Genomic DNA, 24208 nt, shown 5'->3' with positions numbered 1-24208 from the left:
GATGAGTGCGAGAGTGCACAAAAACACAATTTACCTTCCCACCGCAGCAGTACCTATTTATCTACTTGCACTGGTGTGCTTTCAAACTGCTAGGTTGGCAGGAGCTGGGACAGAGCAATGGGAGCTCACCCCATCATGGGGATTCAAACTGCTGACCTTCTGATCAGTAAGCTCAAGAGGCTCAGTGATTTAGACCAAAGCACCACCCACATCCCTGGGAGCAAAGTAAGGGGAGGAGGAGACAGGTGGGAGGAAAGTTCCTTGACCCAGACGCCCCCTTCCGATTCCCAGACATTCCTTTATTTCCTCCTGCTATGCAGCAGAGACCTCTTGAGCTCTGTCTGTGGAGAGCAGCCTTTGGGCCTCACAGGGAGCCACAGTGTCTGCTGAGGCCCTGATGATTGTTATCTCTGATACTTCTTAAGATTGGCTGGTCACATCTCTGTCTCTCTCTCACACACGCACTCTCCTTATTTCCTCTCCACTGATGAACTCCTTCCCCGTCCCAGGGGAGTTCTGAGTGGCCTCTTTGCAATCTGGGTGAATTGCTGTGCTGAGATCATCCCCCTGCCTTGCTGGCAGAAGCAACAGGCAGGGAGAGGTAAAGATGCAGCCAGAGTGATTGAGAAAGTCGGGCATCCATTGGGAGGGGTCGGGAATGACCTTTTTGCCTCGCTTAGTGAGAGGTTATAGGGTGTTGGACTGGGGATGCTGTCTCTGTCACATAGCCAGATTAAAAGGGATGGAGGATACTTTAGATGTCCTCAATCGGGCACATTGTTCAGGCTGCCTTCAAGCACTTTAGAACCTATTCCTGATCCTGGTCTTGCAAAAAATGCCTGTCTGGAACTCACCAGCACTGAGAATACTCAAGGGCAGGGGTCAGCAAACTTATTCAGCAGGGGGCCAGTCCACTGTCCCTCAGACCTTGTGGGGGGCCAGACTATATTTTGGAGGGAGAAAAATGAACAAATTCCTATGCCCCACAAATATCCCAGAGATGCATTTTAAATAAAAGCACACATTCTACCCGTGTAAAAACACCAAGCAGGCCCCACAAATAACCCAGAGATGCATTTTAAATAAAAACACACATTCTACTCATGTAAAAACATGCTGATTCCCGGACCGCCCACAGGCTGGATTTAGAAGGCAATTGGGCCGGATCCGCCCCCCCCCCCCCGGGCCTTAGTTTGCCTACCCATGCTCCAGGGCTATCCTAGAGGATGGGGTGCAGCCTTTATTGCTAAGGGAAATCCATCTATTACAAAGGCTCAGAGTTGAGGCAGGGATGGGGAAGTTGTATGGGGAAGAATAATATTTGGGCAGGGGAATGAATGGATTCAAGAGTGCAGGTCTGGAGAAAGCCAAATGCAGGTATAGACACATGCCCCATGCACACTGGCACACAATCAGGAACCTTGCATTATGAGGCCCACCCTGGCCAGGGCTTCTAAGCATTTTCAGGTGGATATACTGGTGAGCTGCCCTCAGCCTTTCCTGCTCAATTTGGGGAAGTCATTGCAGGCCAGGAGCCAGCTGTTGTGGGGAGGTGCCGAAAACACACCACAGCGCATGCACCCTCTTCACCCTCTGCCCATGTTCTTTGAATGCCTGATCAGCACCACTGCTGTTCACATAGTGGCGGGTGGAGATCCCATTTGCTTTCCTCTGTAACTTGTCTGTTGACACAGTCTCCAAATCCACGGTCTGGTTGCTGTAGCAACTTCACTCCTTTCTTTCCATCCTCTGCTTCTCCTGATCCTATCAGGTTGTAGCTGACGTTGGTACCTTGGTTGTTATGGTAATACTCACAAACACATTCCATTGACATGGTATTAAGGGCTGGGGGGGGGGCAAGGAGAAGCATCCACACTTTTCTGAAGGATACCAAATGCAAGTTTCAGGTGGTCACAGAGAAAGAAACTGCCCTGTTTGAAAAGAAACCCTTGCTCAGGGCAGGGTCTCCAGGCTTAGATTCCTGCCTTCAGTCGGATATGGTGGGTGGGTGGGTGGGTGGGTGTGCGTGCCTTTAGAGGCCTGTGGACACCTTTCAAAACTGGGAAAATTGGATATTTGCCCTCCCAAAGAAATCAAACCCCCACATAGATTTGATCCCGGAATGTCCCTATTTCCTCCACCAGTGCTGCAACTGCTGAGCTTGGGGAGGAGGATAAGCTGGTGCTTATTCTGAGTGGCAGTGACAAGGAGACCTTGGCTGATTGGAGGCTGCACTCCTAAACAGGATTTCCTAGGAGGGGTGTCCCATCAATATGAAAGGGAATCACTTCTGAGTAAAGATATGTATGATTTTGTTGTAGGGTCCTATTCCAGAGGTCAGCAAACTTTTTCAGCAGGGGGCCAGTCCACTGTCCCTCAGACCTTGTGGGGGGCCAGACTATATATATATTTTGGGGGGGAGGATGAACAAATTCCTATGCCCTACATATAACCCAGAGATGCATTTTAAATAAAAGCACACATTCTACTCATGTAAAAACATGCTGATTCCCAGACCGTCCACGGGCCGGATTTAGAAGGCAGTTGGGCCAGATCCAGCCCCCAGGCCTTAGTTTGCCTACCCATGTTCTATTCTATGCAGTGGCATAGCTGGGAGAGGGGCACAGGTGCAGTTGCCCCAGGTGCAAAATTGTTAGGTGCACAAAATTTCAACACCCAATGCTACCTCAATACAGCTGAATGTTTCCATCACGGGGCTCTGGTGAAAACAGCTTCTCCATGTGAACCAGGAAGTGACCTCTCCTGGCAATGGAACAACTCTTCTTATCTCTGTGACTGCAATCCTCTGGGTGGTGCGGACACCATTAGGCAGTTGAATGTGCATGCATACTCCGTCCATTTCCACCCGGTGCGGCCTTGGGCACTGGCGACACATGGTACACCACTGATTCTGTTTCAGGGGACATAACTACCTACTTTGGGTTTTGGAAGCACAACTGTCCTCTTCAGTTTGGGACTCCTGTGTGACCCTGCCCAGATTTTAAGGTCTGTGGCAGGAATCTTGCTTTCGGTTCCTCTGACTTCAGAAGTGCTGTTCCCTGTGATGGACAGCCTTTGGGAGGATAGTGAAGAAGACAACAATAATCCCCATAGCTTTTCATGGATAGTTAATTTTATTCCTGTAGTTTCTCGGTCTTTATTGCTGCTCTTACTGCTGTTTTTGTTATTATTGTGCTGTTTTAAAAATACTTTAATGTTTTAATGTTAGACATTGATTATTATTTTGTGTCAACTTCCTTGGAAGCACCTGCTGAGCAACAGGACAGACTTCTTTCCAACATGGGAATGCTTCCCTTAAGCAGAGCAAAAGAGACCTAGAGGGGAAATGACTTTTCACTTACAGGGCAGCCCCTCTTGCAAGGGGTGGTGGTTGAACTGCAAAAGCCTCTCTCCATTGTGGGATGTTCCTTGCTCTCACCTGTAGCAGGAATAGCCTCTTCTTTGTGTGCAGGAGGTCCCAGATTCAATCCCCAATGGCATCTCCAAGGAAGATTCCTCTCTGAAACCCCAGAGAGCTGCTGCCAGTCAGTGCAGACAATACTGAACTATTGGTCTGGTTCACACAAGGCATCCTCTGCTGCCCTCCAGTGTTGAGGTCACCTCCATATAACCTGGATCACTTTCTGTCTACATATGGCAGTTCCTTGGAGGCCAGACTGTACCCCTCCTTCCTGCCACATCTGCAGGCCCCCCTCTGCTGCCCCAACCTGTCAAGCAACTTCAGCACACACCAACACCCTGCGGAAGATGGCTTCCACATTTCCCTGGTGTGGGCTAGTTCCTGTTCCATGAGGAGCATATGGGCAACCAGGATGTTCCTCAGTAAAGCTCTTTACAAGCCGTGTTTAAGGTTTGTTAAAAACCCCGGGGAATTAAAGCAATATGCCCCCATTATGGAGTAGCAGCTGTGGGGTCTGCGTTGCTTATTCAAAGGGATTGGAGGGCACACTTTGGTGATGGGGCTTTGGAGAGATTAAAATTATTTTCAGCATTAAGCACAACATTTCAAAGTTAATGCTTTTGGTCTTGAATATGGATTCAGAGAGCAGAAAGAGATTTACAAGACATTACTTCTATGCAAATTCCAGCAGAAACCAAGGGTGGGTTCCCCCCCCCTTTCCCTTCTTTCTTTCTTTCTTTCTTTTTTCTTCTTTTTTTTGTTGAGCAAATTCAACAAGAGATTTGACTCAGGGGCTTACAGCAAATAGACTTTGGTTTTCATGCAGATTGCTGCCTTTAATGGCAGGCAGGCAGGCAGGCTCAATCCCCTTGAAAATTCCTAGCTTGTCTGACTGGGATACTAACAGGGCACAGTTGAGAGGCCAAGCAATTACAGCCGGATGTGTTAATGTACAAATGGGGAAGGAGGAGGAGGAAGCCACAAGCTTCTTGTTTAAAGATGAAAACAGATGTTTCTCCCATGCTATGTTGGTGAGCAGCTGGCTCCATGCCACTCAGAGGAGACGGTTGCTGCTCAGAGGCCACCCCTGGCGAGGCACCCATTGGACACCTTCGCTTCAGTGGTCCTGATCTGTGGGAGTTCCTGTTAAACTTCTGCAGCAAAAGCATCAAAACACAGCCAACAAAAGGTGCCTTTCCGTGCAGGATTGCAGGAAGCCCCCGCCTGTATAATGAACAAGCAGCCTACGCAGAGATAAATGACAGCTGTGACTGAAGGAATAAACAGGATAATCTGGATTTAAATAAGTCACAAAGGGGTGGGGGTGGGCTGGCAACATGCAAATTCACAAATTTATAAAATGTATCCTTTCAGAGTTAAGAGCTTGTTTGAAGCGAGCAGTTAAGAGCCATTATTCAGCCACCTTCTTTCCCCTCTCAAAGGCATTTCGGAGCCAGCCTTCACTGCCGCAACCAGGGACGGGAGACAAATTTCCTCCCGCTTGCAGATAAATAATATGTGCCCTAAATGGAACAGAGAGGTGGGCTGTTCCGACAGGAGAGGAATTATCCCATCAAGTTTTCCTGCCTGAGGCAGGGTCATAATCCAGGGAGGATATCGGAGCTTCGCATATAGAGGATGGAGGCACTATCAGCCCCTCTGAGCACCCCAGGAATACCCTAATATACCAAGAGACTTCTGGGCCCCATTTTGATGCAGAGGAGCAGCAGCGTCTGGGGCGCCACCGTCAGGCTTCCCAGAGCCCAAAGCAATGGGTGCAGCTGACCTAGAGGGCTGTGGGGAGGTCTGATTGCCAAGGGGGAGGCTTGAGTGCCCACCAGGTCCTGCATTTGGATTGCAGTGCCAGCTAATCAAATATTTGGCCAGCCAGAGCAGCCAATGACCTTCTCCAATAACTCATGAAAATTACAAGGAGGGATGCGGTGAGAAGGGAAGAGCATGAGGTTTTTTCTGCTCCTCTGGCCTCTCCCTTTTATTCATGAGCCCTGCCTCTGTGGCCCCAGGAGTGAGAGAGAGGCAGACTTGGTGGGACACTGTGCGATGGGCCCCCAAAATGCCCTCCCCAGCATACACACACACACTCCTTGCCAGTGGCTCCCTTTCTGGAAAAGGTGGCAGCATAAGTGCCAACTTCCTGGGGCCCTGGGTGCCCAAGCACCCACAGAATTCCCCATGAAAGGGCTGGGCACCCACAAATGTTGGTGGCAGGGCCCTGCACACTGCATGGCACCCATAGTCCTGGGCACCCACAGTCATGGGGCCAAGCTGGCACTCCTGGCTGGCACCCTCCCTTTTGCACGGAAGCACTGGCTTCATTTAGGGGAGAAGGGAGCAAGCTGGACCTCACTTGGGTGGCTCTGCTGTTTGCAAACAGATATGGGATCCAGACCTCCACAACATTCAAAAGGAATAGTGACAGAAAGGAACTAAGCCCCCCGGCTAAATTCACTGAAAAATGGCTGCTGCCCATGTTTCTCTACAGTAATGTTGCTTAGCGGCTGACTCAAATGATTTTGTCTTTGGCATTAGCATCATCCCTTGCTGTTGGCAAGGGTCCTTCCTCTTTTTGCATCACAGACTGCAGGAAGAGTGGGGGCTTTCCTGGGAGGAAATGCTGAGCTCGCAAGGCTCCTCCAGGACCACCTGTGCCCTCTGCTATCTCTGGCCTATTGCCCTCTGCTATCTCTGGCCTATTGCTTCCTATGCTTTCATTGCTGCCTGCCACTATTCCATTGTACCCAGCTAGAGGTTGCTGCTGCTGCTGCTGCTGCTGCTGCTGCTGCTGCTGCTGACCCTGCTGATATCCCAGTCAGCCAGGGACCAAAGCCCCAGGCCAGCAGAGGCTCCCCAGGAGCACCACTGCCACTTTGTCACTGCAGTAAAATGCTTGCAGTGCTCCTAACACCGAGGGTTCTTCTCTAAAAAAGGCATTATAGGCGAGGTGGCCACAGACAGCACTTGTTCAAAGTTTCACACTTTGTTGTGGTTCTTGACTGCATTGGTTTAAATGATGGGATTTCTGCTATTTATTGACTGGCATTGATTTTTATCTGTAATTTTTTGATGGTGTTTTAATTTATGGGGTTTTGCTTTCTGACTGTGATGTCTCCAGACCACTTAGAGATTTTCCTTTTGGAAATGCCCAGCAGTATATAAATAATCTAAAACCAAACAGTTAATTCAACCTCCGACAGTATTTGCCACTGCAGAAATGGCAGAGGTGCTGCGCAAAGACATGTGATCAACAATGCCTCACTCTGAGGAAGGACCCTGAGAGCCTCAGACTGAGGTGGACAAAAAGGTGGTGGATCAGGCAGTGATAGGAAAAGGGGTGGGGCATGGAAGAGCCAGCTGTGGTGGGTGCTAGAGCTTGATGGGTGGCAGCAGAAGCAGCCCCTGGTATCAAAATGCCTTTCATATGGATGCCTCCACACCATCTTCCTCTCAAAAAAAGGCTGGGCATTTCAGAGCCAGATAACTCCTCACTTTTCAGGAAAGTTCTGAGGGTTCTCCTATCCTGCAGCTTAGGCTCCCCACCCCCACCTCTCACCCCCAAAAAACCAACCCCAGAAGCTACTAGAGCAGAGCTGAATCTGGGGGATGTCTGTCTGTCTGTCATCTGTCCTTCCGCCCGTCCATCTATTTCCATTTACAGTGGTACCTCGGGTTAAGAACTTGATTCGTTTTGGAAGTCCATTCTTAACATGAAGCTGTTCTTAACATGAAGCACCACTTTAGCTAATGGGGCCTCCTGCTGCCACTGCGCCGCTGGAGCACGATTTCTGTTCTCATCCTGAAGCAAAGTTCTTAACCCAAGGTACTATTTCTGGGTTAGCAGAGTCTGTAACCTGAAGCGTCTGTAACCTGAGGTACCACTGTATATTCCACCTTTTTCTCCAAGGAATTCTCCCCTTCCTCATTTAATCCCACAACAATCCTGTGAAGTAAGCTAGGCTTTGAGGCAGTGATTGGCCCTCAATGAGCTTCATGACTGAGTGGGGATTCAAACCCCGGTCTCTCCTAAGTCCTAGTCTGACACTACACCAAACTGGCCATGCCAGTAGCCATTTTCTCTGGTTGCTGCCCAATTGTGTCTGAGCAGCTGGCTAGGTCCAAATGGGAATCCACAGAGTGTCATCATAAACATTTCAGTCTGCTGCACCCTCCAGAGCTCCAGGGCTGGGGCCAAAAGGGGCATCTAGGATGCTGGTGGACCCCCTTCTGCTCTACCCTTCCCTGGTGGGCTGGGTCAGCCTTTGCTTTGTAGCTGCCATGGTGCACAGGTAGCCGCCTTGCCAAGGAGCTCCGTGCAGCTCCGCGACTAGTGAAGTGGCAAGCAAGTTCCTCCTGCCTCATAAAAAACACTTTGCAAAGGAACCTCAAAACCCAGCAGCAGTTAATTATTGACAGAGCATGTGAATTAGAGATAAAAGAAAAGTCGTTCCTCCTTTGCACGCAAGATAGTAAATAAATTTAATTATGGGACAAGAGGCAGGGGATCTTCGTCTGTATTAAGTTTTATTAGCAGAGACATTTAAAAGCATGTCATCATAACAAAAAGGTCTTGTGTAATCCTAAATGTACCACTTTGGTACAAGGCTCTGAAGTGAATAGGCTTAATTGAGCAGATGGCTTGCTGCTCAGGCAGGTATGGGACAGGTTTATTGTCAATTAACTTTTGTCTACATATGCCTATGGCAAATTGACTGTATAATGGCTTCCTGAGGCCACTTTTAACACTTGTCATGCCCCGGAGCTCAAAGGCAAGGGGTGGCCAAGCTCTACATTCTGTTGCAGTGAAGGGCTGAGAGCATTAGAAGAGCCTGTTGGATCAATGGCCCATCTAGTCCAGCATTCTGTTCTCACTGTGGCCAACCAGATGCCCCCGTGGGAAACTCACAAACAGAATTTGAGCACAAGAGCTCTCTCCTCTCCTGTGGTTTCCAACAACTGGGATTCAGAAGCATTAATGCCTCTGATTGTGGACCCAGAGCATGGCCATCATGGCTAGTAGCCATTGATAGCCCTCTCCTCCATGAATTGCTCTAATGCTCTTTTAAAACCATTCAAGTAGTTAGTGGCCACCACTGCCTCCTGGGGAAGGTTGAGATCTACAATTTAACTATGTGCTGTGGTCAGAAGGTCTTTCTTTTATCTGTCCTGAACCTTCAGCTTCATTGCATGTCCAAGAGTTCTAGTGTCATGAGATATGCCATGCATAACTGTATAAACCTCTATGATGTCACCGCTTACTTGCCTTTTCTCTAAACAGCCCCAAATTCTGCAACATTTCTTCATAGGGGAGCCATTCCATCCCCTTCATCATTTTAGTTGCCCTTTTCTGAAGTTCTTCCAACTCTGATGTGCTCATGCTGATCCTTTGGCAGGTGGGTGGGACATCCAGGCACTGCCTTTGTCTGTGGCCAACAAAACTCCTCCTTTCTCTTGCCCTCTAGGGATGTGATGCCCAAGACTCTGGAGGGCCAGCTCACCATGGAGAAGACGCCCAGCTATTTTGTCACCAACGAGGCCCCCAAGCGCATCCATTCCATGGCCAAGGACACCAAGCTGATTGTGGTGGTCAGGAACCCCGTCACCAGGGCCATCTCCGACTACACCCAGACGCTCTCCAAGAAGCCGGAGATCCCCACCTTTGAGGTGCTGGCTTTCAAGAACCGGACTCTCGGGCTGATCGATGCCTCTTGGAGCGCCATCCGCATTGGGATCTATGCGCTGCACCTGGAGAGCTGGCTCCAGTACTTCCCGCTCTCCCAGATCCACTTTGTCAGCGGGGAACGGCTCATCACGGACCCTGCCGGGGAAATGGCCAAAGTGCAGGATTTCCTGGGCCTCAAGAGGGTGGTGTCAGAGAAATATTTCTATTTCAATAAGACCAAGGGGTTCCCTTGCCTGAAGAAGCCGGAGGACAGCAGTGCCCCCCGGTGCCTGGGCAAGTCCAAGGGCCGAACTCACCCCAAAATTGATCGGGATGTAATCCAGAGGCTCCGGAAATTTTACAAGCCCTTCAATGTCATGTTTTACCAAATGACGGGCCAGGATTTCCAATGGGAGCAGGAAGAGGGGGATAAGTGATGCTGTGGCAGGCAGAAAGAAGTTGTCTCCTATCCAGAGGTAAATGAATTGTCATCAGCAGTGTGTGTGTGTGTGTGTGTGTGTGTGTGTGTGTGTGATGAAACTCTTCTGTAGGGCATGATAGGGTCGCAAAACTGGACTTTGAGTTCCTGGAAGGCTTTCCCATTGGAAAAGAACCGCTAAGATTCTGCCTGGGGTTTCTCCAGATGCACTCCTTAGGGCAGGGGGAGACAACCAGGCGTGGTTGGACTCTAGGTGTGGTTGGACTCCAGTTCCCATCAGCCCCAGTGGCCAGCTTGGGCAATGGTTGGGGATTATGAGAGTTGGGAGTCCAGCAATGTCTAAAGGGGACCACTGTGCTGGCTACCCCTGCCTTAGGGCTTCCATCAGTGACTCACTTTCTATTGACTGCAACTAAATGGAGGGGCTCCAGGACACAGTTGGAGAATTTCTCCTTCCCTTGGAGAAAGTTTTTTTGCTAGGATTGAAATTGCACCGCTTCTGGGGAAGGCACATCATAGCTCAGAGGTAGAGCACCTGCTTGGCATGAAGAAGGTCCTGGTTCAATCCCCACTGGTGGCATCTCCAGGTAGGGCTGGAAGAGACACCCTGCCTGAAACCCTGGAGAGCCTTTGCTGCTAGTCATTGTGGACGACACTGAGCTTGATGGACCAGTGGTCTGGCTTAGTGTAAGGCAGCTTCCTCTAGCCTTCCTAAGTTCAAGCCAGACTGCCCAGTTTCCTGCCTGTCAAAGCTACCTCCCTGGTCTCTCCTCAGCCCATGTAAGTGGGTATGAAAACAAAGCTTTGTGAAGAAGAAAGTTTAGAATCATGGAACTGTAGGGACCCAAAGTCCAACCCCCTGTCATACAGGAATCACAGACCTACATTGGCTCCCAGTATGTTTCCGAGCTCAGTTCAAATTGTTGGTGCTGACCTTTAAAGCCCTAAATGGCCTCGACCTAGTATACCTGAAGGAGCATCTCTACCTCAATCGTTCAGCCCAGACACTGAGTTCCAGCTCCGAGGGCCTTCTGGCAGTTCCTCACTGCAAGAAGTAAGGCTACAGGGAACCAGGCATAGGGCCTTCTCGGTAGTGGCGCCCACCCTGTGGAATGCCCTCCCATCAGATGTCAAGGAAATAAACAGCTATCTGACTTTTAGAAGACATCTGAAGGCAGCCCTATTTAGGGAAGTTGTTAACGTTTGATGTTTTATTTCAATAATAATAATAATAATAATAATAATAATAATAATAATAATAATATTCTGTTGGGAGCCACTCAGATTGGCTGGGGAAACCCAGCCAGATGAGCAGGGTATAAATAAATTATTATTATTATTATTATTATTATTATTATTATTATTATTATTAAGAATCTATGACAGCTTGCCATCCAACCTCCATATAAAAACCTCCAAGGAAGGAGAGTTGACCACCTTCCGAAGGAGTCCATTCCACTGCCATTCATGAATTAGGGGGGTGGGGAGTTTGAGGCAGTTCATTTCCACATCAGTCCATTTTAGTCCCCCTCTGGTTTTTTTAATGAGAGTTAGAGCCATTTCTGCAGCTGTTTTTCTTTCCCCGCATCTGTCAGCCTGGTCTCGTTGCCACAGATGCACGTGCATGATGCCTGTTGCCAAACTCCAGGCTCAGCTTTGATTCTGGCATGCAGACGCCCTCTTGATCAAGCTAAATACTGGAAATGCCACGGAAGGCAGCTATGGCTCCGTAACGAGGCAAAGCCACCCCGGGGCTGAGAGCACATCATGCGCTTCATTACCCAGTCAAGTGGCCCCCAAGCTTGGGATCAGGAAAAAGGTGCTAAATTCATTTGTCAACTTTTGGCAGGAGGCTGGGCTCCAGGATGGGACCATTTGTTTCCACACAAGTAAATGTCGGTTCATATTAGCCCGATTAGGAGTAAAAACAGCATCTGACATAAAACATTCTTTCCTCCCCACCCCCCACCCCGCAATCTCCACCCCCCACTCAAATTATTATTGCATGAAAATTGGAAATCTGCACCGGGGCTGACTTTAAATTGTTTCACATGTTATTAAACTGTCATTTCCTCTGCTAAATGAGAGCCATGTTGTTGTGCAATTTAATTCACAGTGATGAATGGATTCAGGTGAAGGACTCATTTTTAACTCTTACCAGGTTTTTTGAGCTCCTCATTGACTAGCTGGGGGATGCCCCTCATTGAGAAAAAAAAACCAGTATTCAGTGGGGGGGGGGAATCACTGGGCACAGCTGCGGCCTCATCATGCAGCTCAGCATGATTCCCTACCCCCACAATCCTGACCCCATGGTAAAATCAAGCATGTTGGGCAAATACAACAGGAGTTGTGTAGCCACCCCCTCTGCTCAGGACCAAGGCAGTTTGCTAGTCAAGTGGGAGTTGGGACTTTGCTGTATAATTGGAGCAATGGCACTCACTTGCTGCTCCTTTGTCATCTTGCACCAGCCAGAACAAAACAGTGACAAAGTTTCTTTCATTCTTCCTCTAGGTGAGAAATGGCAATTGGAGATCAGCTGATGGAGGGGAACATTCAGGTTACAAGAGGCCAAGATCAGGACCATTAAGAAAAACAAATAGGAGAATAACTTAAAAAATGGTGTGGCCTACCAACCACAGCTATTCAAACTAAACACACACACGAGCTACAGCAAGGTAGCCGTAGCTCTTTGCAAAGCCAAAGAGATCCTCATGTGTGGGACTTTGGAGCCATAGACAAGCTGGAAGGTGTGCAGAAGAGAGTGACCCAGATGACAAGGGTCTGGAAACCAAGCTTTATGAGAAACGGTTGGGGGAGTTGGGGATGTTCAGCCTGGTTAAGAGAAGACTGAGAGCATGGTATGATAGCCATCTTCAAATACCTGATAGGCTGTCACATAGAAGATGGAGCAAGCTTGTTTTCTGCTGCTCCAGAGGCTAGGGCAGGCTTCCTCAACCTCAGCGCTCCTGATGTTTTTTGCCTACAACTCCCATGATCCCTAGCTAGCTGGACCAGTGGTCAGGGATGATGGGAATTGTAGTCTCAAAACATCTGGAGGGCCGAGGTTGAGGAAGCCTGGGCTAGGGCCTGAATGACAAGAAAGACGTTTCTGACATTAGGAAGAACTTTCTGACAGTAAGGGCTATTCGACAGTAGAACGGACTCGCTCAAGAGGTAGTGGACACTCTCCTTCACTGGAGGTTTTTCAACAGAGTTTGGATGGCCACCTGTCAGGGATTCTTTGGCTGTGATTGCTGCACTGTGTGAGGTTAGCCTGGATGACCCTTGAGATTCCATCTGACTCTACAGTTCTATGATTTTATGTCTTGGCTGTCTCTAACTGCTGCCTTTCTCCTCCTTGCTCCACACAGAATCTGCCTGAGTTGGGGAAAGGGCCTAGCCTGAAATCTGGGTCCAGAACTGGCCACCACAATTGAAGGGAATTTGCTCAATGGACAAAGATGGGGGCAACACCATCCCTTTTGCACCTGGACAATCGCCTCCTTCCGCCCCACATTTCCAGACCAGCAGAATCCTGAGCGTAAAGGACACGCCAAGGGAAGACCCTCTTTGGCTACTCTTGGTGGAGTCAACTGATCCTCTTTGTGCATCCAGAGGGGAAGAAGGATTGACTGAGACCTTGGCAAGAGATGCTAGGAGCTTCTTCCTGTCCAAGAGGTGGCCACTGTGCTGGGGAAATGCCCAGTTGATGCGAGTGAAGGGCAAGAGCCATTCCACACACACCCTGCATCCTGCACCATACATTCAGATGTTTATTTTTGATATGGGTGGAACCCCTGAGACTGACTTCGGGAGCGGCCCCACAAGGCCAAAGGGAAGGGAAGGCCTGGGTCTCGCCCACCCAGAGATTCAGGAAATCTGACTAGCATCCCAGTGTTCTTCCCAAGCACAAAAAAGTGGGGCTATTTACATGTGTGCGTGTGTGTTGTTTTTTTACCGTTCATGTGACCCACCCTCCACCTCTGTGGAGAAGTTGCTGGCCTGGAGTCTCAGCATACTGGTGATCTCCCAGTGCAAAGAGATGATGGCATCTGGGGGATTTATTCTTCCTGGCAGTTGGCTGGCATCAGCCACACTGGTGAAAGTCCTCAGCTCCACCCATCCGCTTTTGCTACGCAAGATGACCTCCTCATTCGCCACCAGCTCAGAAAGCGCTCCCTTGGATTTGGGCTTTTGCCTCCCCTCTTTAAATGTCAGTATTCCCAGCACACAGAAGATTGAATTTTGTATTTGATTTCAATTAGCAAAGCATAAATTATATTTAATTTTCTACTCACAGAGACTGGATGAGTCATTGTCCTGGAAAGCTGGGGGAGGGGGGAGTTCAGAGATTGACAATGGGAGCATTCATCGCCCAGGAGCTAAATTGCTTAAGCTGCCTCCCTCTTCCATCCATCCGCTGTCTTCACGCCTCCCCTCCCCCCTCTGTGTCATCACCCTCTACCTGAGAGATATGGAAATACCAAGTGTGAATCTGGAGCCAAACCTGACTAAACAATAAAAACCTTGTCATGGCAGTTGCCTTTCTCTGCTCCCTTTATGAGGTGGGCAGGGGGGAGGGGGAGGGCTGGGCTTGCTGCATTTGCCACTGTTGTTTCCAGGGAGGGGTGGGATTTGATCAGCCAGCAGGAAACCTGACAAAGCCACTCTCTGTTTTACCTGAAGAAGGGAGGATTAAATATGAGGTAGTGAAAGAGCACAAAGCACAACAGACACACACACCCTTTGAATTTTAGCTGGGGCTGTTTGTGTCAACAGAAGGAAGCCTTGTTGCCTCTTTGCTAGACAGAGCTGGACCTTGATTGCAGAACTACAGGTGTGGGGAGAGGCAGGAGGGAGAGGTCCAAGGAGGAACCATGGCACTTATCCCACATATGTCTCCATCCTCTTATTTCTCCCAAAGTCTGCAGTGCTTCTAAATGCCAGTTGCTAGAAACCACAGGAGGGGAGACAGTGTTTCCCATTCAGGAATCTAGTTGGTCACTGTGAGAACAGAGTGCTGGACTAAATAGGCCCATTTGGCCTGATCCAGCAGGCTCTTTTTACATTCTAAAAGTGCTCAGGGTTTCCTTCTTCGTTCTTGCCACTAACCCTGTGAGACAGGGCAGCAAGAATGAAAGACTGGGACACCCTTGAAACCAGGGGGAGCACTGTGAGCTTCATTGCCAAGTGGAGATCAGAACCCAGTCCCGGCCACCCCAGCCTCTCAGCTGCCTTATCTTGCCTCTTCAACTCCTGATGCAAGCAGCCTGTCTCCTTGCCCTGCACAGAAAAGGGCCCCTCATCTCAGTGAGGCTCAACTCTGACATCACACCAAGCTATGATTGGCACTAACCACAGTTCTGCATGATCTGAGCTTCCCAGAGTGCAATGGGTAGGTGGTGGCGGCTGCTTGCCTGCTTTTGCTCTCCATCTGTTCAGCTTCATAAATCCATGTGAGAAGGAGCCATGGCCATAATGGTGACTTGTGACTCCACCTGCCAACCAGCTCCGGAATTGTGGTTTAGCAGGTCCTTCATGAACTGTCCACTTTGAAGCTGATGGAAGTTCAGGCATGCAAGATATTCCACAGCTGGGTTTTGCAGGGCATCTGAATGCAGCTGTGGCGATGCCTTTACCTGGACTTCCTGGCTAAAAGGAAAGTGGGTAAGGTCAGGTCTGTTAAATCCTCCCGTTGTGCTGCATAATGACCGCAAAGGGAAATAGCTTTGGAGGTTTTCTGTCTGGCATCCACACATCCCGGTTCAGGAAGCTGGGATTAGCTATTTCACAACCTCATGCTATTGTGTCATCTGATAAAAAACAACTGGGTTTTTTCCCTCTCTCTCTTTTTTTTTTAATCAACAAAATGAAGAAGTAGTGAACTATAAAATTGCTAATTATTTTCTAGTAAATTTACTTTTGAATAACTTGAGACACCAATTACAGGCACCATTAAGCACTATTAGCGGTGGGTGTTACCAAGGCAGGGTGGAATATTCATTAGGCAAAAGAGAAAGGTTTTGGTGCCAAAGCCCTTCCTGCTCAGGAAGCATCTCTGAGGGCACTCACTCTCCTTGCAGCCACACCACGCCTCCACCAGACGTTTAAAAAGTCACCAGAGGTTCAAAAATGACGATGTGGTGGCATTGTGTTAGGCAAACAGGCAAATATTTTGAGTAAGGTTTTCAGCTTCAGTTAGACAGATCCTTGCAGCTGTACAAAATAATCACCAGAATTAAGATGAAAGCAAGGAAAAGGCAGAAAATGCTCCTCTTTGTGTGCCCTTTGAAGATGCAAGGGCCATAGTACTTTTAGATAATCAGACAGAGGGCTGTGCCCACCTGCTGTTCCCTTGAAAGCTTTGCAGGGCTCTGCCATCAGTGTGCCAAGCAGAAAGCTGGCTCCCTTCCCCGTCCTGCCTAGGCTGGTGCCCCACAGTTGGAGCCACTGCCCAAAATAAAGTGTGGGTCTTGCTATTAAAGGAAAGCTTCTCCCCCACCCCCCACAAAGAGCACCAGCCTTGGGGGAGACAGCAACAGAGTCCTGAGAAGTGGAAAGTGAAATCTGTGTACATTTGAGCTTGAATGACAAAGGCCACAAGACTCAGAATGTCTGTTGAATTGATTCATGCATGGCATGAACCACACTTATGAAGAGGTACAGTCCTTGCTCAGCCACTCATTCAGGATTGGGATGGATGTTTCCCATGATATTTGTCCTATCCGTTACAGATACATCACCACCATCTCTTTCTTTCCATTTGAGTGTTGCCGGATGCTTATGGTATAAGCCTCAGATAACTGAGGGCTCAGTATAGATCAGGGTTGGAGGAATCTCAGGCCTTGGAGCCAAATGCAAAAGCGTAGAATGGAAATGGTAGGGGTCCCTCGTGGGTTGGCATTCTTCACAATGGCAGCATTTGGAACAGAGGCAGACCTTTATAATATGCCACCCAGTGCAAGGCCATTTGATGCCCTCCCCACAGCCAATGCTGTGGCCTCAGCGCCTAGGACTTGCCAATCGAAAGGTCGGCGGTTCGAATCCCTGCGGCGGGGTGCGCTCCCGCTGCTCGGTCCCAGCGCCTGCCAACCTAGCAGTTCGAAAGCACCTCCGGGTGCAAGTAGATAAATAGGGACCGCTTACCAGCGGGAAGGTAAACGGCGTTTCCGTGTGTGACTCTGGCTCGCCAGAGCAGCGATGTCACGCTGGCCACGTGACCCGGAAGTGTCTGCGGACAGCGCTGGCCCCTGGCCTCTTAAGTGAGATGGGCGCACAACCACAGAGTCTGTCAAGACTGGCCCGTATGGGCAGGGGTACCTTTACCTTTTACCACAGCCATTGCAGCCCTGGCTTAAGCCAAGCTGGACTTTGAGAAAGAGTCATGAGGCTCTGGCAGGGGTCTAGAGCCCTCACACCTCCTTCCCAAAGCCTGAAAGTGTTTGCCTGGCTTTGGAAAGGAGGAAGGAAGACTTTAGGACCCTGTCAGAACCATCATACCTCCTTTCCAAAGCCAGACAAGCACTTACTGGGCTTTAGGAAGGCACCCTCCTCAGCTGCATGCCTGGTGTGGGCTCACACTGCCCTAAATCTGCTTCTGATTTAGAGCAGGTTTGGCTGCAACTCACATCAGCCTCAGTAAGCATGAGGGATGATGGGAGTTGTAGTCCAAAACATCTAGAAGTCACTTGGTTGGCTACCCCTGATTTAGAGTTTGCAAAAATGCAGCAGGACTGGTCGTGCTTCTTGCCTAACAAGCTTTCAAATGACGAATTCCTTTCAGAAATAGTGCCTCTTCTCCTTAATAGGATAGTGAATCACAAGACTTCTCTATTCCCTTTCATCTGGAGACGGATTTCTATGAGAAAAGGTTGAAAGAGTTTGGTATATTTAGCCCAGAAAAGAGGCGATTAAGAGGTGCAATAGCCGTCTTCAGAAATCTGAAGGGATGTCAGGAAATTGAAGGAGCAAATTTGTTTTCTACTGCTCCAGAGGGCAGATCCTGATCTAGAGGGTCCCAGTTGCTAGGAAGGGGATTGAGGCAAAATATGAGGAAGGAAGTCCTTATGGTACAAGCTGTGGAGCAGTGGAGCAGGGAAGGCCTGGGAAGTTGGCCAGTTCTCCCTCTTCAGAGGTTGTAAGTAGAGGTGTTCTATCAGGAATGCGTTGGATGTGGATCTCATGAACTAAGAACACAAGAAAAGCCTGCTGGATGAGACCAATGGCCCAACTAGTCCAGATCCCTGTTCTCACAGTGGCCAACGTGTTGCCTGTGGGAAACCAGCAAACAAGACCTAAGCACAAGAGCTTTTCTCCTGCCTGTGGTTTTCAGCAACTGGTAATCAGAAGCACTGCTGCCTCTGACCATGGAGGCAGAGCACAGCCATCATGGCTCAATAACCATGGATAGCCTTCCCCTCCATGAATTTGTCTAATCCTCTTTTAAAGCTGTTGGTCTTCAGTGCCTCCTGTGGGAACGAGATCCATAGTTTAACTCTGAACTGCATAAAGAACTACTTCCTTTTGTCTGTCTTGTATTTTATAATACTCAGCTTCATCAGATGTACACAAGTACTGAGCAGGTAAGGTTGGACTGGAGGAACTTTGAAGTCCCTTCCTACTCTATGATGATTGATTGATTGATTGATTGATTGGGCATTTCCACTCTCCCCTGAACTTGAGCCTAAGGGAAAATGCTGTCTGCTGCTGTACAGCATTAAAGAAAAGCAGCATGCGAGAAAAGCAAAGAATTCTGGGAGTTGTGTCAAGTATCTTAGCAGATTTCCTTAAAGAGCAGATCTGCACAATTTGTGATGCACCAAATGGAATACATCCCTGTCTCTATGGGATGTGGTCTGCCAGAATCCTGAGGACCCCCCCCCCCCTGCTCAGTTTTTGCAGTCCCAGACAGGCACACCAGCCTCAAAAACCCATTGAGTCCATACATGAGTGGCCAGATGTATGCAGCCCCTGGTGGGGGCATATGCAGCAGGTGCAAGCCTGTAGAGCAACACCAACAAGCTGCTCTCTGTGCTCTAAGTACCATAGCAGAGGCAACAGGAGCAGAACCGTTTTGTGCCTACATTCAGGGAACAGAAAGGCTTTCACCTTGGTTTTGCCAGAAAGGATCCTACAATACCTTCATCTTTTTCTAAAGGACACTCTGAACTACCTAGGGCTATCATTGCCCTCAGGAACCCCAGCAACCAGGAAGCTTGTTGCAGGGAGCCATAAGGCAGGAGGAGAGATGGAAATCTCCACCCTCTTTCCCTAGATAGGCAGGCAGATAATATAATCATCAACATCATCAGTGCTTTTTTTCTAGAAAAATGTTTAGGGGTACTCTCATATTTCCTACTCTTATTGAAATACTGCCCCTCAATGAGGCCAAACAGATTCACAAAATGTTTAGGGGTATGCATCCCCCTGCATACTCCCAGAAAAAAAGCACTGATGATAACAACAACAACAACAACAACAACAACAACAACAACAACAACAACAGATCTCCTTTTATATGTATCTCAAGGCTATTAACAAATGTGCAATAAGAACAGTAGAGAAAATAACTAATGGGGTTTTTAAACAATAAAAAATGAACAGGTATGGCAGGTGCCTTCATCCACATGGAAAAGCTTGTCAAAACATCAATGTCTCCACTTGTTTCCAGAATGTACAGACAGTGGGCGCCTGTCACATCTCATCAGGAACACTATTCCACAGAACTGAGGAAGTCGATGTTGGAAGCCCAGCTCCAAGTTACTGTTATGAGGCAGGCATCCTTTCCTGCAGTCTGAAAGGCCAGTTTTTGTTTGTTTATTTGTGACATTTGTCAACCACCCAGCAAGACGAAGTTATATTAAAATATGATACCTGCATCTATATACATACCACCCTTATAAAAGGCCTGAGTGAATAGAAAGGTCTTTATCACCTGGAGCCAACAAGACTCCAAGGAAGGTGCCAGGTCAGCCTCTGGGATAGCTGTCCCATAACTGGGGTCCAGTACTGAAAAGGCCATCTTCCTGGTGGTTATCTGCCTTACTTCACTGAGTCGTGGCCCTTGGAGCAGGACCTCTGCAGCGAATCTTAATATCTGGCTAGGTTCAGGAGAAGATCCCCTGGCCTCAAAGCTGTGCAGGTAGGGTGGTTGCAGGTTTATACCAGCACTTTAAACTGGGCCTGGAAATGGACCGGTGCTCCTAGCCAGTGCAGCTGATAGGTGTGTCCTGCACCAGAGGGTGGTCTGATGGGAGCCAACCCCTCTGCCATTTGGGCAGAGGCGTAGCACGGTCAGGTGGTACCCAGTGCGAAAAACGTTTTTGTCACACCACCCCCCACACTGCAGAGTTGTTGAGCTTTTTTTAGGTTAACCCAAAGTTGTTGACCTTTTTTAGGGAGGGTTGGCTGCAAAACAGATTTGCCTGCAGATCGCGTTCCCTGCCTGCCAGTCGTGAAGATCTGACTGCCGATTGCATAAGTGCAAACGCCGGCCACTGGGGGGGGGGGGGGGTGCCAGGCTGATCATTGGCCGTATTTGCGTGATCAGCAGGTGGATTCTCACCACGACGATCACTTCAGTGAGGCCAAAGGGGCAACTCGGCACTCAAAGTGAAAGGTGTGGCTACTGATCAGAACAAAGTAAATTGATTCCTCCTGTTAGAGAAGGGCCTGCCAGTGAGTTGCCCAGCGATTAATAAGAGGTCTTGGCTCAGGAGGGCATACGGTGCCCCTCATCTGTGCTCCATCACTCCCAGGGTTATATTGATATTTGGGGGGGGGTCTCCTTCCTGCCTCCTCCTGCTTGTGAGAATTTAGGGACAGCTCTTGCCTCCAGCCTGCTAGCAGAGAGGTCAAGAGAGCATACCCCTCAAATATCCTGCTTTAAGCAGGTCATCCCAGAATTACAGAAGCCATCCCAGTTTCTGACTGGATCCTGGGATAGCCCCCAAAGATGCCCATTTCTGGTCTGTGCTCATGGACCAGTCACCTGGCCCCTGCTAGAGTCTTGCCATCATGCAAGTTACATAACTCATGTGGGAGTGCAGTCCCAAAAGACATGTGTGTTTGGGGGGGTATACTCTTGTGCAAGTCACTTGGCTCCAGCAAGAGCACAGCCCCAAAGTCGTACGTTGTGATTTTCCTCTGTGGCATGTTGGGGGGTATGAGAGAGAGAGAGGCTTTACCTAGAACTGGTCTGGCTGACCCCCTGAACCCATCCTGGTTGCTTTGGTTTTGCCTCTCCTTGGCTTGCTCAAGATGTGGCCCTCTGTGCCTGAGGGCAGCCCCTCCAAATGTCCGTTTATCAGCAGCCTATTTTTCCTGGCCTTCTAGTAGCTGAGCTGTCAGAGGCAGCTGGGTTCTTGCACTTCATCCTTGCCATCACCCCGTGGATATTTTATTGCAATGAAAACATTTTTAAAAACCCATCCAGGAGAGTGCTTGGAGGACACAACACAGGCAGCAAAGGGGTCCCAGGCCCTGGATCCATTCCAGTCCGGCTTCTGCGCTGGTCATGGAACCGAAACGGCTCTGGTCGCCCTAACAGATGATCGCCGTAGGCAGCTGGATCGAGGCGGGTCAGGGCTGCTGATTCTTCTAGGTCTGTCAGCAGCCTTCGACATGGTCGATCACGAACTCCTGGACCACTGCCTGGCCAACATGGGGATCCAGGGCACAGTCCTTCAATGGCTGCGCTAGCTTCTCTCTGGTCGGGGACAGAGGGTGGCACTTGGGGGGGAACTGGCATTGCGCCACTCCTTGATGTGTGGAGTGCCTCAGGGTGCAATACTCTCCCCAATGCTTTTCAACATCTTTATGCGCCCCCTCGCCCAGCTTGTCTGGAGTTTTGGGCTGAGCTGCCATCAGTATGCTGATGACACCCAACTCTATCTGTTGATGGATGACCATCCTGACTCGGCCCCAGACACACTGATCAGATGTTTGGAAGCTGTGGCTGGATGGTTACGTGGGAGCCGGTTGAAGTTAAATCCTTCGAAGACAGAGGTCCTTTGGCTGGGAAGGGATGATATGGGATTGGGGGGGGGCAACTCCCATCTCTTGCGTGGGTGCAATTAGTGCCAGCACCGTCCGTTAAGAGTTTGGGTGTAATCTTCAACACCTCCCTTTCCATGGAGGCACAGATTGCAGCTACAACAAAGGCGGCATTTTTTCATCTCCGCCAAGCTAAGCAGTTGGCTCCTTACCTCTCTCGCCCTGACCTAGCCACTGTGATCCACGCGATGGTCACCTCCAGACTGGATTACAGTGGTGCCCCGCAAGACGAACGCCTCGCAAGACTGAAAACCCGCTAGACGAAAGGGTTTTCCGTTTTGGAGGCACTTCGCAAAACGAATTTCCCTATGGGCTTGCTTCGCAAGACGAAAATGTCTTGCGAGTTCCTGCAGGTTTTCCCCCCTTTCCCCCCCCTTTTCCTAAGCCGCTAAGCTGCTTATCAGCTGATCCGCTGATAAGCCGCTTAACAGCTGATCGCTAAAAGCCGCTAAACCGCTAATAGCGCTAATCCGCTAAGCTGTCAATGGGCTTGCTTCGCAAGACGAAAAAACCGCTATACGAAGAGCCTCACGGAACGGATTAATTTCGTCTTGCGAGGCACCACTGTATTGTAACTCGCTCTACGTGCGTCTGCCCTTGAGACTGACCCAGAAACTCCAGCGGGTGCAGAATGCTGCAGTGAGACTCCTTACGCGGTCTTCGCTGCGAGATCACATTCACCCGGTGCTATACCAGCTGCACTGGCTCCCGGTGGAGTACAGGATCAGGTTTAAGGTGCTGGTTTTAACCTTTAAAGCCCTATATGGCCTAGGACCCTCATACCTACGGGACCGCCTCTCCTGGTATGTCCCACAGAGGAACTTACGGTCTTCAAATAAAAACATCCTGAAGGTCCCAGGCCACAGAGAGGTTAGGCTGGCCTCAACTAGAGCCCGGGCTTTTTCAGCTGTGGCTCCAATCTGGTGGAACACTCTGTCACAAGAGACTAGGGCCCTGCGGGACTTGACATCCTTCCGCAGGGCCTGCAAGACGGAGCTGTTCTGCCAGGCCTTTGGTCGGGGTTCAGTCTGACTCCCTCTCCCCTTTCATAAGAACTTGCATGAAAGTGGCCTCCCAATTTTTCTCACAGGCCCATATAAGTTCAGCACAAACAGTTGGACCTGGTGAGCATTTAAGGTCCCCAACCCGAATCTGTGGGTTGCCATCTGATTGGATTTTATTCTGATCCTGATCTGATTTGAGGATGTATTTTAATTGATTGTCTGATTTTATGTTAATGTGTTATACATTTGATGTTAGCCGCTCTGAGCCCGGCTTCGGCTGGGGAGGGAGGGATATAAATATTATTATTATTATTATTATTATTATTATTAGGTATGTGTGTGTGAGGAAACTCTTTTCCAACTCTGCCCCTGGATCATTTTCTGGAGTGTGCCTCTTAGCCTCCTGGTCCTCAAGAGGTGGCTGCTTGCTCTTCAGTCAAAACCCTCTTCCTCCCAGCCAGCTCTCTCCACCCATGAGGTTTCTGCAGTTTTATCCCATCAGTAAGGGGGGGGGTGATGGGTGGAGGAACTCAACCAGCTGCTGCAACTGACTTGAAAGTTTTCAAGATGAGCAACGGACAAATTTGATCTTTTGTAAAATATTTAGTCCATTCGCACTGTCTCCTTTCCCCCAAGGAACAACACAGGCACCAGCTTCTCGGCACCAGCTAATTCTGAGCTCCGTCTTGCCGTGTGGGTTTTCTAATGTTATGGAACAGTGAACCTCCTGAATTAATTAATGTGCAGCTCTTCAGTTATGCAGCTAATCTGCATATTTTACTAACTGGATGCAAGATGTTTCTGTGGAAGGGTTGCGAAGGCACCCAGCACAGCTCCAGCTCAGGGCCCACAGACAGCCCCATACCTGGCCGTGGGGGGAGTGGGGGAGATGAATGTCCTGGAACCTGGTGGGACGAACCACAAGAGAAGGAGGGGCATGAATGTCATGGCATACCTGCAAAGGATCCTTTTGATGCAGGGTGGCAATTTGTATTGGGACCACCATCCAGGGGGAGGGGAGGTTTACCCACTTCCTCCCCAGCCATAATGCCAATGAAGATCCCATGCACACACCCCAAATATCCCTTAGGGAAGAAGCTCCCCTTGGGTTGTATTTCATTTGGTTTCTTCCCAGCAGCAGAAGGATTGTCCAGGGAAACTCTGGGACAACTTCCTTTTTCTCTCAATATATTTATAGACAGTCACCCTCCACTTTCTTTAGAGGTCCCACTCCTCATTTCCCCCGCTGTGGGTTAAACCACAGAGCCTAGGACTTGCCAATCAGAAGGTCAGCGGTTCAAATCCCCACAATGGGGTGAGCTCCCGTTGCTTGGTCCCTGCTCCTGCAACCTAGCAGTTTGAAAGCACATCAAAGTGCAAGTAGATAAATAGGTACCGCTCCAGCGGGAAAGTAAACAGCATTTCCGTGCGCTGCTCTGGTTTGCCAGAAGCAGCTTAGTCATGCTGGCCACATGACCCGGAAGCTGTACGCCGGCTCCCTTGGCCAATAAAGCAAGATGAGCACCGCAACCCCAGAGTCGGCCACGACTGGACCTAATGGTCAGGGGTCCCTTTACCTTTACCTTTATAACAACACTGTGAAGTAGGCTAGC

General features: G+C 49.3%; 1 protein-coding gene and 1 long non-coding RNA gene across 2 annotated transcripts in view; one reads left to right on the top strand and one right to left on the bottom strand.

The window, feature by feature from the left end:
- The window catches only part of LOC307202646 (heparan sulfate glucosamine 3-O-sulfotransferase 4-like), an 89179-nt gene extending 75104 nt beyond the window's left edge, over nucleotides 1–14075 (top strand). Inside the window, exons 2-3 of the mRNA XM_079952803.1 lie at nucleotides 8899–9574; nucleotides 12909–14075. Of these exons, the coding sequence (XP_079808929.1) occupies nucleotides 8899–9535 (637 nt within the window). The 3' untranslated portion in view covers nucleotides 9536–9574; nucleotides 12909–14075. The remainder of the gene's footprint in view (nucleotides 1–8898; nucleotides 9575–12908) is intronic.
- Nucleotides 9120–13975, bottom strand: LOC307202666. Its single transcript, XR_013832963.1, has 3 exons — nucleotides 13836–13975; nucleotides 11978–12073; nucleotides 9120–9254 (listed from the first exon to the last, which is right to left on the bottom strand). It is a non-coding gene; the product is annotated as an uncharacterized lncRNA (long non-coding RNA).
- Nucleotides 14076–24208: the final 10133 nt, after the last annotated feature.

This window comes from Podarcis cretensis, assembly GCF_951804945.1.
Source record: "Podarcis cretensis genome assembly, chromosome: 14".
Classification (NCBI taxonomy): domain Eukaryota; kingdom Metazoa; phylum Chordata; class Lepidosauria; order Squamata; family Lacertidae; genus Podarcis; species Podarcis cretensis.
This window is presented reverse-complemented; position numbering and strand designations above follow the sequence as displayed.